We start from the raw sequence: 11,993 nt of genomic DNA, 5'->3' as shown, positions 1-11,993 counted from the left end.
TATTTATTGTGTATGATAAACATCTCTGTATATTAAAAGATCCACATTAGAGCAAGTTTAGCTAGAAGTTGGAAAGACCGACATCACATCAGATTCTCTCACTTACCAAAAAAAAAAAAGAATTAGATCTCTGTGTATCTATGTTGATATTTGTTTTTAACCATTAGTGCAGAATTATGTTAATGAAATTATGTATTTTACTAAAAAAAAGAAAAAGAAAAAGGGTTTGAAGTTGAGGGCCCCTTTAAACATAAATAAATATGCCACCAATTTTTATTTTTTTTTTCAATATATTTGGTAGGAATACACGAACTTGATCAATTTAAGACAGCGAAGCAACGGCCCGAATTTAAAACAACGTGGAACTACCTTTCCATCATGGAGCTTGGGCCAGATAAGTCAGGGAAATGGACGTTTATCTTGGGTCAGTCCGTCCAACTCCTCTGGCGGGTGAGCTGTGAAGTATCTATCAGTAGGCCCAAAACCTCTAACGTACAATAACAAAAACATTGAAATGTTAACAGAAATTCGGTTGGTTTTATTTATCGACTGCTTAACTTCCATGACGGGATTGAATTTTGATTACTAGTATTTGGGAAGATGAACAAGAAAGGCCTCGCCATTTTAATGCGTACTAAAATGCGGCCTCTCCCCCCAGCGGCTATTGTGAGTTTCATTACTCCACTTTTAATCAATCTTTGATTTTTCTTTTCCTATCTTTGGAGGTGATTATTGAGTTAGTTTGATTTTGATTGTACAAATAAATTCTTCTTTTTTGTTTAACTAATAATTCAACAGAAGAGAGTCAATCAAATGGAAGTTCCTCCTCAAGAAAATTCTAACGTGGTTTCTTCTACTCCTAATGCCTCCATTAATCCCCCAAGGTGATCATTTGAATTATTTGTGTGTTGATTTTTTTTAGCAGTTCAATTTCTGTTAAATTGTCCCAAAATAAAATAAAATAAAATAAATGGGTCAAGAATTCGCATTATGCTTATGCAATTATGAAAGAGATGAAAGGAAATTCAGTTTGAGTTTAGAATAAAGCAATGATTTTGATTTTTTTTTTTTTTTGAATGGATTTTCAGGGACTTCGAGCAAGTAAGAGACTCTATGCACTCTGCTATATTAATGAATAAGACTGAGATTTTAGATGCTGCCCTCAGTGAATTCTGTGAGGTGAATATATACTACTATTCATTGGGGGATAACTTAATTATGTTGATATACGAGTAACATTTGTGAAAAATGTAATGATTCCGCAAGTATGTCTTTATAATGTAGGGTTACTTTAGCCTTTCCAAGGAAAATCGACGGAAATTAGTTCTCACACTTGCCAGAGAGTATGATCTTGACAGAATACAAGTTAGGGAGCTGATGAAGCAATATCTTGGTCTTGAGCTTCCTATTGGTGAGTTTTTGAGTTAATTGTCTACATGTCTGATATGCTTAAGTGTTGGGTTGCTTTGAATAGAATCTGTGGGTTGTAGGTGAAAAAGCTCAGCATAGTAGTGGGCAACAAGAGGAATTGTCACTTTCAGCATTTTATAGAATTGAGCGGAACTTGAGGCATGCCCTCAAGCCAAATTATGAAGTACTGTTTGAGCGGCTTAATACTCATCCTGGAGGGTTGAAGTTCTTGTCCGACATTCGAGCTGATATTCTATCTTTTCTCGCGTAAGGTTATATTCCTGTTTTAGATGTTATAGTCATCTGGGTCTTGTAGCTCTGATGTATGTGGGGAATGGCAAATTCTAGGATTTCCAAGGCAAGAACAAAGATTTTGTTTGTCAGGGAGCAAATAACTGGGGGATGACATTTCCAGTTTTCACAGTTAAAGTGGTTGGCATGTTTCAATGAGTGATAATTGGATGTCAACCCTGTATCAGATTGTTGGATAAGCTTAGAAAAGATTGTTCATGCCGAACCACCGATGATTAATATGTACCCTACCCTAGGTCTTTGTTTATCTGACATTTGATCTAGCTCACCCCAGGTCGACCAGGCTGGTGGTCCATAATATAGTATACCTAGGCACTTGGTTAAGTCTTGGTTGGGCGCCTGATTGGAATATTGCTGTAAATGTCTAATTTAAGGTTCCCTGAGATAATTCACGTGACAGTTTTCATGGTGGCATTTCTCCTTTGCTGTCTAATGAGCCAGTTGATTTGTGAAATCATAGTTCCTCTGGAAAATAAGCCAAATTTTACTTGTAGTACCCGTTACAAAAGTCACAACTTTTGAGTGTTTCTCCTTCCAACTTGTAGCGAGGAAAATTTTCCATCCTTGCGGGCACTTGATTCTTACTTGAAAGAGAAGCTTGGTACATGGCTTAGTCCTGCGAATCTAGAGCTTCATAATATCACATGGGATGATCCTGCTTCTTTGTTGGAGAAGATTGTAGCTTATGAGGTCTGTTTTTCTATTCCGTGTTGCCAGCTTTCCTTATAAATTCTCTAACTATGAAATCTGCATGTTATGAGATGTTCACAAATATCTTCTTCAGGCAGTGCATCCAATCAGCAGTCTTTTGGACCTGAAAAGAAGGCTGGGGGTAGGCCGCCGCTGTTTCGGATATTTACATCCAGCAATACCTGGTTAGAAAAACTTTTTGTTAGTCTGGTTGACATACATAGTAGAATTTTTCACTAACTTGCTTACTAGAAATGCAAACAACTGGCAGTATTGATCTCATCAAGATTACTTGATAAACTGGCTCCAACCTCGCTGTATTTTGGATTTGATTTCTTGAGTTTGTTATGGGGATCTGATATTGAATGTATTCTTACTTTATTGAGCGTTTCCTCTATATTGATGTGTCAAAAGAGTTGCGAAATGTTTGACCAATTTTGGCAGTGTTGTAAATCTGAGGCTCCTATTATTTGAATTTATGAGTTTTACTGAGGAAATGATGTTGGGTTCGTACAGCATTTGCTGCAGTGAGTATAGATCTGTTGGTGATCCAATGTTATCTTTTTCAGAAAAGATTTAAAAGCTTGTGGACAGAGTGTAGAATCTGTTGTCTTTGAATTACAGTCTTAAGTGGTTGCAAAGTTTAGTATGATGCAATAGGTATCTACTTATTTACATGTCTACTTGACTTCAAGGAAGCAATCCTTTTTTTCCTTTCTTGTTAGATCTGAAAATCATCAGTTGTTTCTTATTGTATAACTGCTAGATTCATATGAAGATTCTTACAGTTGCTGCTAGCCTAGCTATGCTTTAGTTCACAGAAATTTTATCCGCAAAAGGTCTCATACAATGATGAACCAAATTGGTAGAAGTGTAAATGCAAGACTGATTGCCTGCTGAAATATAAAAGATAAAACTGGGACTAAGAATACATTTTCAGGATTTGAGTAGATACTGTAGTGACTGACTGAGTAAAACACAAATTAAGAAGATCTAGAATGTCCAGTATTTACCTGGGAGTACACCTATGAGGCAAGCAAAATTACACCATTCCGGGGAAAAGAGGAGGAAGGCAGAAAACTGGAATGATTGTGTCTTGTGGCATTCCTGAAGTATAGTTTAGACTGAGCTTAAGAAATAGTATATCAGTTCAGAAACAATATGGGGTTTGGGGCCTTTAATTTTCACTAATAAATTAATGAAATTTTTTATAAAATAATTTAGTTGATTTTTGTCAGGGTTTGGTCTAAGGTGATGGAGTACAGTAGATGTCAACTTATGACTTGTTTTGTATCATGCTTAATCTGGATTTAAAATGTTCATCCAGTCTAATAACTGAGCATAATTCAGGTGAACCCCTCATATTCATAGAAGTTGCATTAATGAAGGATGTGGCCGAGACGATTCAGGTGAATAGTTTTGCTGTGGAGTGTTGAAAGGATTCAGGAAAAGGAACAATCTTTATTTCTTGAGACTGTTTCTTTAACGAGCTAGAAACTACTATGTATAGTTATTAATGAAATTATTCATCTTAGGAAGTTCTATGGGACGATCCTCCAATACCTGAATGTGAAGCAACCTGTGCACTCTTTTACTCTATATCATCTACCCAGGTTAGAATTTTTATCTTACGGGTTTTTTACAGCATTACTTTCTGATTATTCGTGGATGGTATTTTTGTTGCTGACCTGACCACTTATATTTGACTGATCTTTTGCCAATAATTTATGATGACCATTTTGCTTTTTGTTGTAATAAAATGGTGAGATTTCGCTCATCTTCTATATGGGATTATTAATATGCATCCTTTTGTGTGCTCATCATAATTTTCTTTTTCTTGGTAATTGATTAATTTGTAGATAAACCATATGTTATTCCCCTCTGTGGCCCAGTGTGAGCATCCCAGCTCTCTCTTCTTGACAGAAACAAATTGCTTGAACTATTCTTATACTACTTATTCTTTTCCTTTTCTCTGATCAGAAATTCATTGGGTCAGTGCTGCAAATTCTGCAGAAAGAAAGGAAAAAGCAGATGCTTCAAAGCACTAAGCTTCCTCCTATTGTTGAAATTTTGCCCAAAGTGTAATTTCATGGGAAAGCTTCATAAATTGATAAACTTAGTCAAGAACAAAGGACCACCCTTACCTGTTAAATATACTTGCTCAAGCTGCACTGTTTTTAATTTTTTTCTTCTATTGCCCCCTCCCACCATACAAGGGGATACTCTGGCTTTATCTCTCCTCTTCCTTTCCCTCCCTCCTTCCTTGTTCCCCTCTTCTCAGCTGCCTTAGCTTATACTAAGTTGTACCTTTCTCTTTAACTGCAGCCTGGCTTATCCGGAATCAACCTTGGGAAATTCCTTATTAAACGTGTAATTGATGTTGTGAAGAAGGATATGCCGATTATATCTGTAAGTTCTTCTCTGTTTATGGACATTTGTCACTTCTCGGTGTTGTAGTTATGAGTTATGTGTTAGAGAAAATGGCGTAAATGGTCACTGAATCATTTAAGATTCCCTGTTTTAGTCACTTGACTTTTCTTTAGTCACAATGGTCACTTAACTAATAAAAATGTACGTTTTTGGACCAAATATGTATGTTTTGATCAATTGAGTTTTAAATAGTTCTGTGACCATTTGGTGCGGGTGGAGAAGCTAACTTCTTGTGGATAATAATTCTTTGCCTCTGTAAGTTGGTTTTTTCATGGATTGAGTACAGGATATCACTATTCTCCAACTTTTTGGGTTTTAAATCCATTATAGCCTTCAAGTACTTTGCTCTTGTCTAGTAATTTATCTTACAGCTTTAAGAATTATGAAGTTGTAATTTGTAGAGCCACAATTGGTCAGAAATTTGGTTTTGTGTCTGGGTTTTGCATAATGATGATGACAAAGTGAGTGGGACTTTTCAACTTGTTTTTATAAGTAAAGCAGTTCAGATTGCATTCAGATTTACTTGTTTACTTGGCACTTTTTCTGTTTGCTCTTTCAAATAACTTGTACTATATGGAGACTATCTTTCTTGTCCATTGGTCACTGTATCAGCCTGTAGAGCTCAATGCTTGTCTTCTTTTTCTTGCTCAATGAGACTCTTGGTTATAGCTGATAACAATTTGAAAAATTTCTTCTGCAGACCTTTGCTACTCTTAGTCCTATTCCAGGCTACATGCAGTGGCTTCTATCAAAATTGGCATCAGCAGAGATATCTGGTCCTACCTTTAGAGAGAACTTGCTTAAACAAGAAGAAGAGGGGGCACTTGTAGATGCAGCAGTGTAAGCATATGGTTTTACGCTGAAGGGTTGGAATCTTTGCTCATTTCTTTCTTTCTTCCACCCCTGCTCCCATAATATTCTCCAGTAATATTGCATACTCGATCTCTCCTGCCTTGCTCAACACCAAGAAATGGAATGATAGCTACCTGCTCTGCTGGAAATGTGGAATCTCTGTTGCTCCTGAATCACCCAGAGATGGGATGACATAATAGTCTGAACTTCTGGCAAATCTGAGCACTAAAATTTGAATTATGAATTGTTTACCTCAATTTTTTACCAAATCTTTCTTTGTGTCTGATAATCGATTTACATATTTCTCTCCTTTATTAAAACTTTCCTGGTACAGAGAATTCAGTTCCAGCAAAAACGGAATGGAAGTGATGAAGTACTTGTTGACATCAACCAATTATGAGTGGACAAAGTCAGCTAAGATAATTTCGGTTCTAAGACCTCCAATGATGCGACTTTGTGCTCGGTATGGTTTGTTATATTAAGTAATCTCAGTACAACTAGTCTAAAAGACAACATACAACCTCAGATATATATATATATATCAAGGATATTTTTTTTCTCATTCTTGAAGATAAGAGTAAAGATAGACATCCAGGCTATCACATGACAAAGTTAATCTTCATATGTGAAGGTTGTCTTTTTTCAATAGGAATCCCTGTCTGTGAGTGCATCTTATCTGATGATTGTAGGAGAAACGGTTAAAATGTATCTGTTGCTTTTGAAGAATCATTTGGAGTTCTTTCCTATCTAAGTAATAAACTGAAGATGGATCTTCAGTCTCCGGAGTCATTTAGTCATGTGGAGCAAGTTGCCGCTATAAGTGGATATAGGGCATTTTGTTGCTTCTGGGTAATATGTCTTCCTTGAATTAACAATTCCAGGTACCTTCTGCAAGAGAAGAAGAGGGGGAAAGCTCTAGATTCTGTGGCAAACTTCCACTTGCAGAATGGAGCGGTATGTCAAGAACTTACTAAGCTTTCTTTCAAAATTATTAACCTGTTGAGTGTACAATATCACGTAACCTAGTCTGTTATCTCAGAGTATTCGGTCATTTCACCCCATTTGTTGAAAAAATGACTTCAAGCACGTTGTAGATCTGATCTGTTTGCATAAATTCAGAGACTATGTTCGGTCATGTGAAAGAGTTAGTGGTTAAACTATCATGGGGAAGCCCCTGCCAGATAAAATCTGTAATCAGATTTTAATCTTTATAGATGATCGGAAGGCTGAATTGGATGGCTGATCGATCTGAAAAAGGCCTTACTCAGAGTGGAGGGATTATGGTCAACTACATATATAGGTAAAACTTTTCCTCTGGATCAATGATTGCAAGACATGTTTGGTACTTCTTTAGTTCTTTCTCTTTTTTCTATTGGTCGTTTTGATGAGTTGGAAAATACTTCATCTACTTTGGCAATATGCGTTATTTCTAACAATAGGTTCAATTTTGAAAAGAATGTCTACGCAAATTATGTGTAAACACCATCTGACATGAAGTTGAACTGATCTTTTTCAATGGTTTTGCTCATGATAACAATGTTGATTATTGCTGTGAATGACTTTAGTCATTATAAAGAACTGTTTGAAGCCTAGATCAACACCCAAAAATTTTAAATGAAATGCAGGGTGGAGAACATTGAAGAAAATGCTCAGTCATATTACAGCAAAGGGCATATCCACGCTACCTCAGATGTCTCTTGCTTTGTTGAGGTAACTTTTGGTCTTAAATAATGTCCATTGGCATCTAAACCATAGTGGTATTGGATACCCCCAATCTGTACCTACCTATATGCCAATCCAATCCATCCCTGTGAGCATGCAAGTGAGCCATTGAGATGGAAACTGCTGTGTATTGGTCCTCTGTGCTGTTTCCTTTTAGGTAGTTGCTTCCTTCAGTTCTTCAAACAGAAGTATCTGCTGTCAAAGTTATTTTTTACATTTGCAGGATCATGAACAAACTAGAGATTAGGAAGCTGTTGCAGGAGTGGTGTGAAATTTAATGTTCTACCCTTGTAGTACAGGTAATACACGTACCAATTGAGTATATTAAGTGAGGTTTTGATGTTGTACATGCCTGTTTAAATATATTAAGTGAGGTTTTGATGTTGTACATGCTTGTTTAAATTCGAGTTCTTTTGATGATACAACAATATATACCATTACATTCTACGGCTTCCAAGCGCAGGCAGCTTCAGAAGGATAATTAATTTTCACTTTCTACATGGCTGGTTTCTCGGACATAATCCCTCATTAGTCTTGTATTAGATTCATTAACCACCTGCAGATTTACCAACACATACATTTGCACTAAGTGAAGCAGGAAAAAGTGATTTCAAATATCAAAATTAGGTGAAAGAAAAGAATTTGACCTTATGGGATAATCGCTTCAAATTGTCCCACTCAAAATCATTCTTGCAATATGCAGATCTAACCTGCATGAAGATCCCATACCATTTATTTAGCATAGTGTGAAAAAGAGTAGCTTAGCAAGTTAAAGAAATACCAAGGAGAGAGAAACCACTAACCTCAAGTATCCGCATCGCTGCAAAGCAGAAGAAAATTTCAGTTTTTTCCAGATTTAATATGCAGGCTGCTGCCGTTAAAACAGACTATGCAATTTACATTGTGATTGTTAACAGCATAGTGGAGCTGTTATGCTACTTATTTCTTTCATTGTTATACACACAGAAAAAAATGTAGCAATTAATTGGTACCTACTCAAGTATTCCATACCATGTAGAATCTTGTCCTTTCATCTGTGATTGCTGTTACCAAATGATCAGTGCATAAATGCATGGTACACTTGTTGTAATAGTTGTTTTGTTTAAAAAGATTTATGTTGATCTAAAACTTGCGAATTTTGTACTATATGATTTCAGGCTGAGTGAAATGTAAGTACATATATACCTAGATTTTTATGCCTTGGTGATTCCCGCATTAAGTTGGCGCAAAACTTATCCCCATCATTCACTGAGTGTCTGCCCAAGAATTCCATCAACTCCTCGTATGCCTCGGGGTTGTAGCTCTGCTCTGTCAAGTGACTGTTAAAAAACAAGAAAATGGCATAGATATATTTTTATGGATGTATGTCTATACCCTAATCTGTAGCTTCATTAGATACAGTGAGCTTCAAAGTTCTGTACTGATTTGATGTAGCCAACCGTCTGATACTATACTCAATAGAACAATAAAAGTGGAGATAATGATTCTGTGAAAAGAAGAGAACCTGCAACTGAGCAGTGACAATTCGAACAGCAATGTATGTGAAGAAATTATGGAGGTGCTTCGCTGCTTTTGCTTCTGGTGATCCTTCTCCGAACCCTGCACCACTCTTCTTTAATATTCACAGGCAGATCCATAGGTACACTTGCTAGAAACTTTTACAAGAGGGTGACTACCCACCTGGAACATACATCTTTTGACAATGGAAGCGAGTTGGCTGAGAAGTTCTTTGCTTCCATGGCCTGAAGGGACAGGCTCTGGTTTCCCTGCAAGCTTGTGTTGGAGAAACTGCGAGCCTTGAGAGGGGGACGGTGGCGAAGGATTCCATAATATGGCTCATCTTAACTGTACTGTGTAATCTGTGGCAACTGCCAGTGAGAATTGAAGGAAAAGAGCAGAAGTAGATGTTTTTGTCCAATGACTAGCAAGCGGCAAGACACCTTGAGAAGCCTTTAGTGAAGAGATAATAATAATATCTTTACTTCCATGTTGAAATATCTTCAGGTATATGTGGCAAGAAGCCTGAAATTTTGTCATGGATCATTTGTCCATCTTTAAGGGTGGATCCCACCCATTCTATTGTCTCTTTTATACGTATGTGTATGCATCTGGCCCTCGTATTATTGAATAACCAAGTCTGGAATATTCCTACTTCCTCTGTAAGTGTGAGAAGTTTGAAGAACAGGTAAAAGGATAGATATATATTTGTAAAGTAGGAAAATATTAACGCTCTTATTGTTCAATTCTCTATTTCCCTTTTCTTCTCGGGCGGCATTACGTTTCAACATTAGAATCCGAGGGCATCTAGTAAAGGAAGTATCTGAAGGATAAACTGCGGAATTTGGCAAAACTAGCGAATGTGCATTCCACCATTTGGTCATCAATTGGGACTGCAAAAACTTCAATCTTTGTCAAACTCGGATGGATGAAGAATTATCAGCTTACCAGTTAAGGATCAATAGCATGGTTCACGTTGGCGGGTCAATATCTTTCCTTTTTTTTTTAATATGAAATAAAAGAAATTGCTCATTTCGAATTCTCAGAATAATAATTTCATTTTTGGACTTGCTGCTTACACAAGTATAAAAAGTTGATCACTATACTATGCTCACAAAGTACCGATTCGAGTGATTTTCCCAAATCTGAAATCTAACCAAAGTTTTAAATATTTATCATGCAATTTTGGGGAGTTCTGCAGTCCCTTTAAGGTACCGTACCGATGAGATTAAATTCACCGTTGAATATAGAATAAGAGTTACCGATCCTTAAATTATTTCAGGAGTTCAAATTACTAAATAATGTGGTAAGATATAAGTCGATTAAAATCATGGATACCGTATCCAAAAGGGATTGTAGCAGTTTCGGCAAACTTTAGCTGGATTTAAGTCTGAAATGAAAAGCAGCTCCCTTCACTGACATCCCTTCAATGAAATGAAAAGCAGCTCCCAGGCTGCTTAAGCTCTTTATTTATACTAAAAAAACTGTACATATTTGTTAGTCTTGCAGTTTAAAATTGAGATGAGAAAGAAATGGAATGGAATCCTTTGTGCACTTTCACTTTCCTAACTATACAAGTTGTCTTATTGAAACAATAGGTTTGATAGGGCACAAACTTGATTTACTAAAAAACTGCTTATATTAAATGGCTTCTCTGTTCTTTCAGAAATGCAGAAAGAAAATCTAATATAATTGGTCGAAATCTTGGACTTTATATTCCTCCTCCTTTTCTTAAAGTTAGCGAGAAGAACGTCGCACACTGAGCAAACGTTTTAGCACAAAATCTGCACCAAAACGACAAGCATCTTTGTGCTGGTGTTTCTGCCAGCTTCTTAAATTTCTCTAGCCTGCAGCAGCTGACACCATAATCTCAAGAATTATTCAACTGGTCCTTCATCCGGGCTATAAAAGCTAGAAGAGTATCTCAAATTGTTCATTATATTACATTTTGATGCTTGTTTATTGCTGATAAAGTCAAGAATAGCTCTCAATTCAAGAATCATATATAAAAAGATGGAGACAAAATTAGATTAAGTACGGGCTATTATGGCCCCTCAAGGCTTCTAATTTTCTTAATTAAATGAGCAAGGAAAACCAGACAAACAATACAAGACGGCTATATGAAGTAAAGATGACGAAATGACTTGAACAACTATCTCTCTTCTAGTTTGTTTAATGGCATCCTAAATCATTATAATTCGTCTCTCCTCTTCCCTTTTTCTTGCTATATATTTCACACAAACAAGTGATGAAAATAATGGCATCAAAAAGGAAGAGGCTAATTCTATTGCTGAGCTCTTGTTTAGTACTTGTGTTGTTATGTTTTAGCGTTGAGGCCAAGTGTAGAAGTGGCTGTGACCTTGCTTTGGCTTCATACTACATTTGGGAAGGATCAAATCTCACATACATTAGCTCCATCTTCAATCAAACAATCCCAGAAATTCTTCGACAAAATCCTCATGTTCCAAATCAAGACAGCATCCACAGCGGTACGAGAATCAACATTCCATTCTCATGTGAGTGCTTGACTGGTGATTTTTTGGGACATAACTTTGAGTATCTGACTCAGGGTGGCGATACATATGAGAAGATTGCAAGAATAGCTTTTGCTAATCTGACAAATGGGAACTGGATTCAAGTGGTGAACATATATGACCCTACTAGGCTGCCAAATTCCGTTTTCATCAATGTAACAGTGAATTGCTCTTGCGGGGACAGCAGAGTATCGGAGGATTATGGATTGTTTGAAACATACCCTTTACGTCCTGGTGAGAATCTGTCATCTGTGGCAAATGCATCAGGGGCTCCAGCTGAGTTGCTGCAAAGGTTCAATCCAGGATCTAACTTCAGTGCAGGATCAGGAATAGTGTTTGTGCCGGCAAAAGGTTAGTTTTCTTGCATATATTTAATTAAGAACCTTTCAGCATATCATCGATGAGTGATGAGATTGGTCCACAAGATTAGAAAGTTATACTACTTGCAAAAGAGAAATTCTAATTTAATGGCAGCTTTGAAAAATTCAAAATGTTGGCATGTGGTCTGACAGCCATCTTGTACTATTATGACAACATTTATATGCC

General features: G+C 36.7%; 3 protein-coding genes across 9 annotated transcripts; 2 read left to right on the top strand and 1 right to left on the bottom strand.

Moving 5' to 3' along the window:
- The first annotated feature begins 513 nt into the window (after positions 1-513).
- Positions 514-9,680, top strand: LOC113710438 (uncharacterized). Of its 4 annotated transcripts, XR_011821360.1 has the most exons (17): positions 514-666; positions 799-884; positions 1,089-1,179; positions 1,285-1,411; positions 1,491-1,677; positions 2,268-2,412; positions 2,507-2,597; positions 3,763-3,821; positions 3,948-4,025; positions 4,738-4,821; positions 5,543-5,682; positions 6,029-6,157; positions 6,576-6,648; positions 6,909-6,994; positions 7,320-7,404; positions 7,640-7,715; positions 8,574-9,680. XR_011821360.1 is itself a non-coding variant. In XM_072065863.1 (16 exons), the coding sequence occupies exons 1-16, from the start codon at positions 601-603 to the stop codon at positions 7,661-7,663; spliced, it is 1,551 nt and encodes a 516-aa protein (XP_071921964.1). In that variant the 5' UTR covers positions 514-600; the 3' UTR covers positions 7,664-7,804. The 4 variants fall into 4 exon arrangements, 3 of the variants coding, with proteins under 3 accessions (XP_071921964.1, XP_071921966.1, XP_071921965.1); XM_072065863.1 differs by lacking the exon at positions 8,574-9,680 and having other exon boundaries at positions 7,640-7,804; XM_072065865.1 differs by lacking the exons at positions 7,320-7,404; positions 7,640-7,715; positions 8,574-9,680 and having other exon boundaries at positions 6,814-6,954.
- LOC113710439 (chaperonin-like RBCX protein 1, chloroplastic) lies at positions 7,331-9,256 on the bottom strand. Of its 4 annotated transcripts, none has more exons than XM_072065867.1 (7): positions 9,097-9,256; positions 8,921-9,015; positions 8,602-8,719; positions 8,220-8,236; positions 8,064-8,126; positions 7,852-7,972; positions 7,331-7,611 (listed from the first exon to the last, which is right to left on the bottom strand). In XM_072065867.1, the coding sequence occupies exons 1-6, from the start codon at positions 9,254-9,256 to the stop codon at positions 7,898-7,900; spliced, it is 528 nt and encodes a 175-aa protein (XP_071921968.1). In that variant the 3' UTR covers positions 7,331-7,611; positions 7,852-7,897. The 4 variants fall into 4 exon arrangements, with proteins under 4 accessions (XP_071921968.1, XP_071921967.1, XP_027089251.1 ...); XM_072065866.1 differs by having other exon boundaries at positions 7,331-7,608; XM_027233450.2 differs by lacking the exon at positions 7,331-7,611 and adding an exon at positions 8,428-8,459 and having other exon boundaries at positions 7,711-7,972.
- Positions 9,681-11,170: 1,490 nt separating the features above from the next.
- LOC113710625 (chitin elicitor receptor kinase 1-like) lies at positions 11,171-11,803 on the top strand. Its single transcript, XM_072065822.1, has one exon. It carries the CDS (start codon positions 11,171-11,173, stop codon positions 11,801-11,803), a length of 633 nt encoding a protein of 210 aa, XP_071921923.1.
- The last annotated feature ends 190 nt before the right edge of the window (positions 11,804-11,993 follow it).

This window comes from Coffea arabica, chromosome 9e, assembly GCF_036785885.1.
Source record: "Coffea arabica cultivar ET-39 chromosome 9e, Coffea Arabica ET-39 HiFi, whole genome shotgun sequence".
NCBI classification, from domain to species: Eukaryota; Viridiplantae; Streptophyta; class Magnoliopsida; order Gentianales; family Rubiaceae; genus Coffea; species Coffea arabica.
Note: the sequence above shows the minus strand (reverse complement) of the source record. Positions and strands in the feature narration are given on the sequence as shown.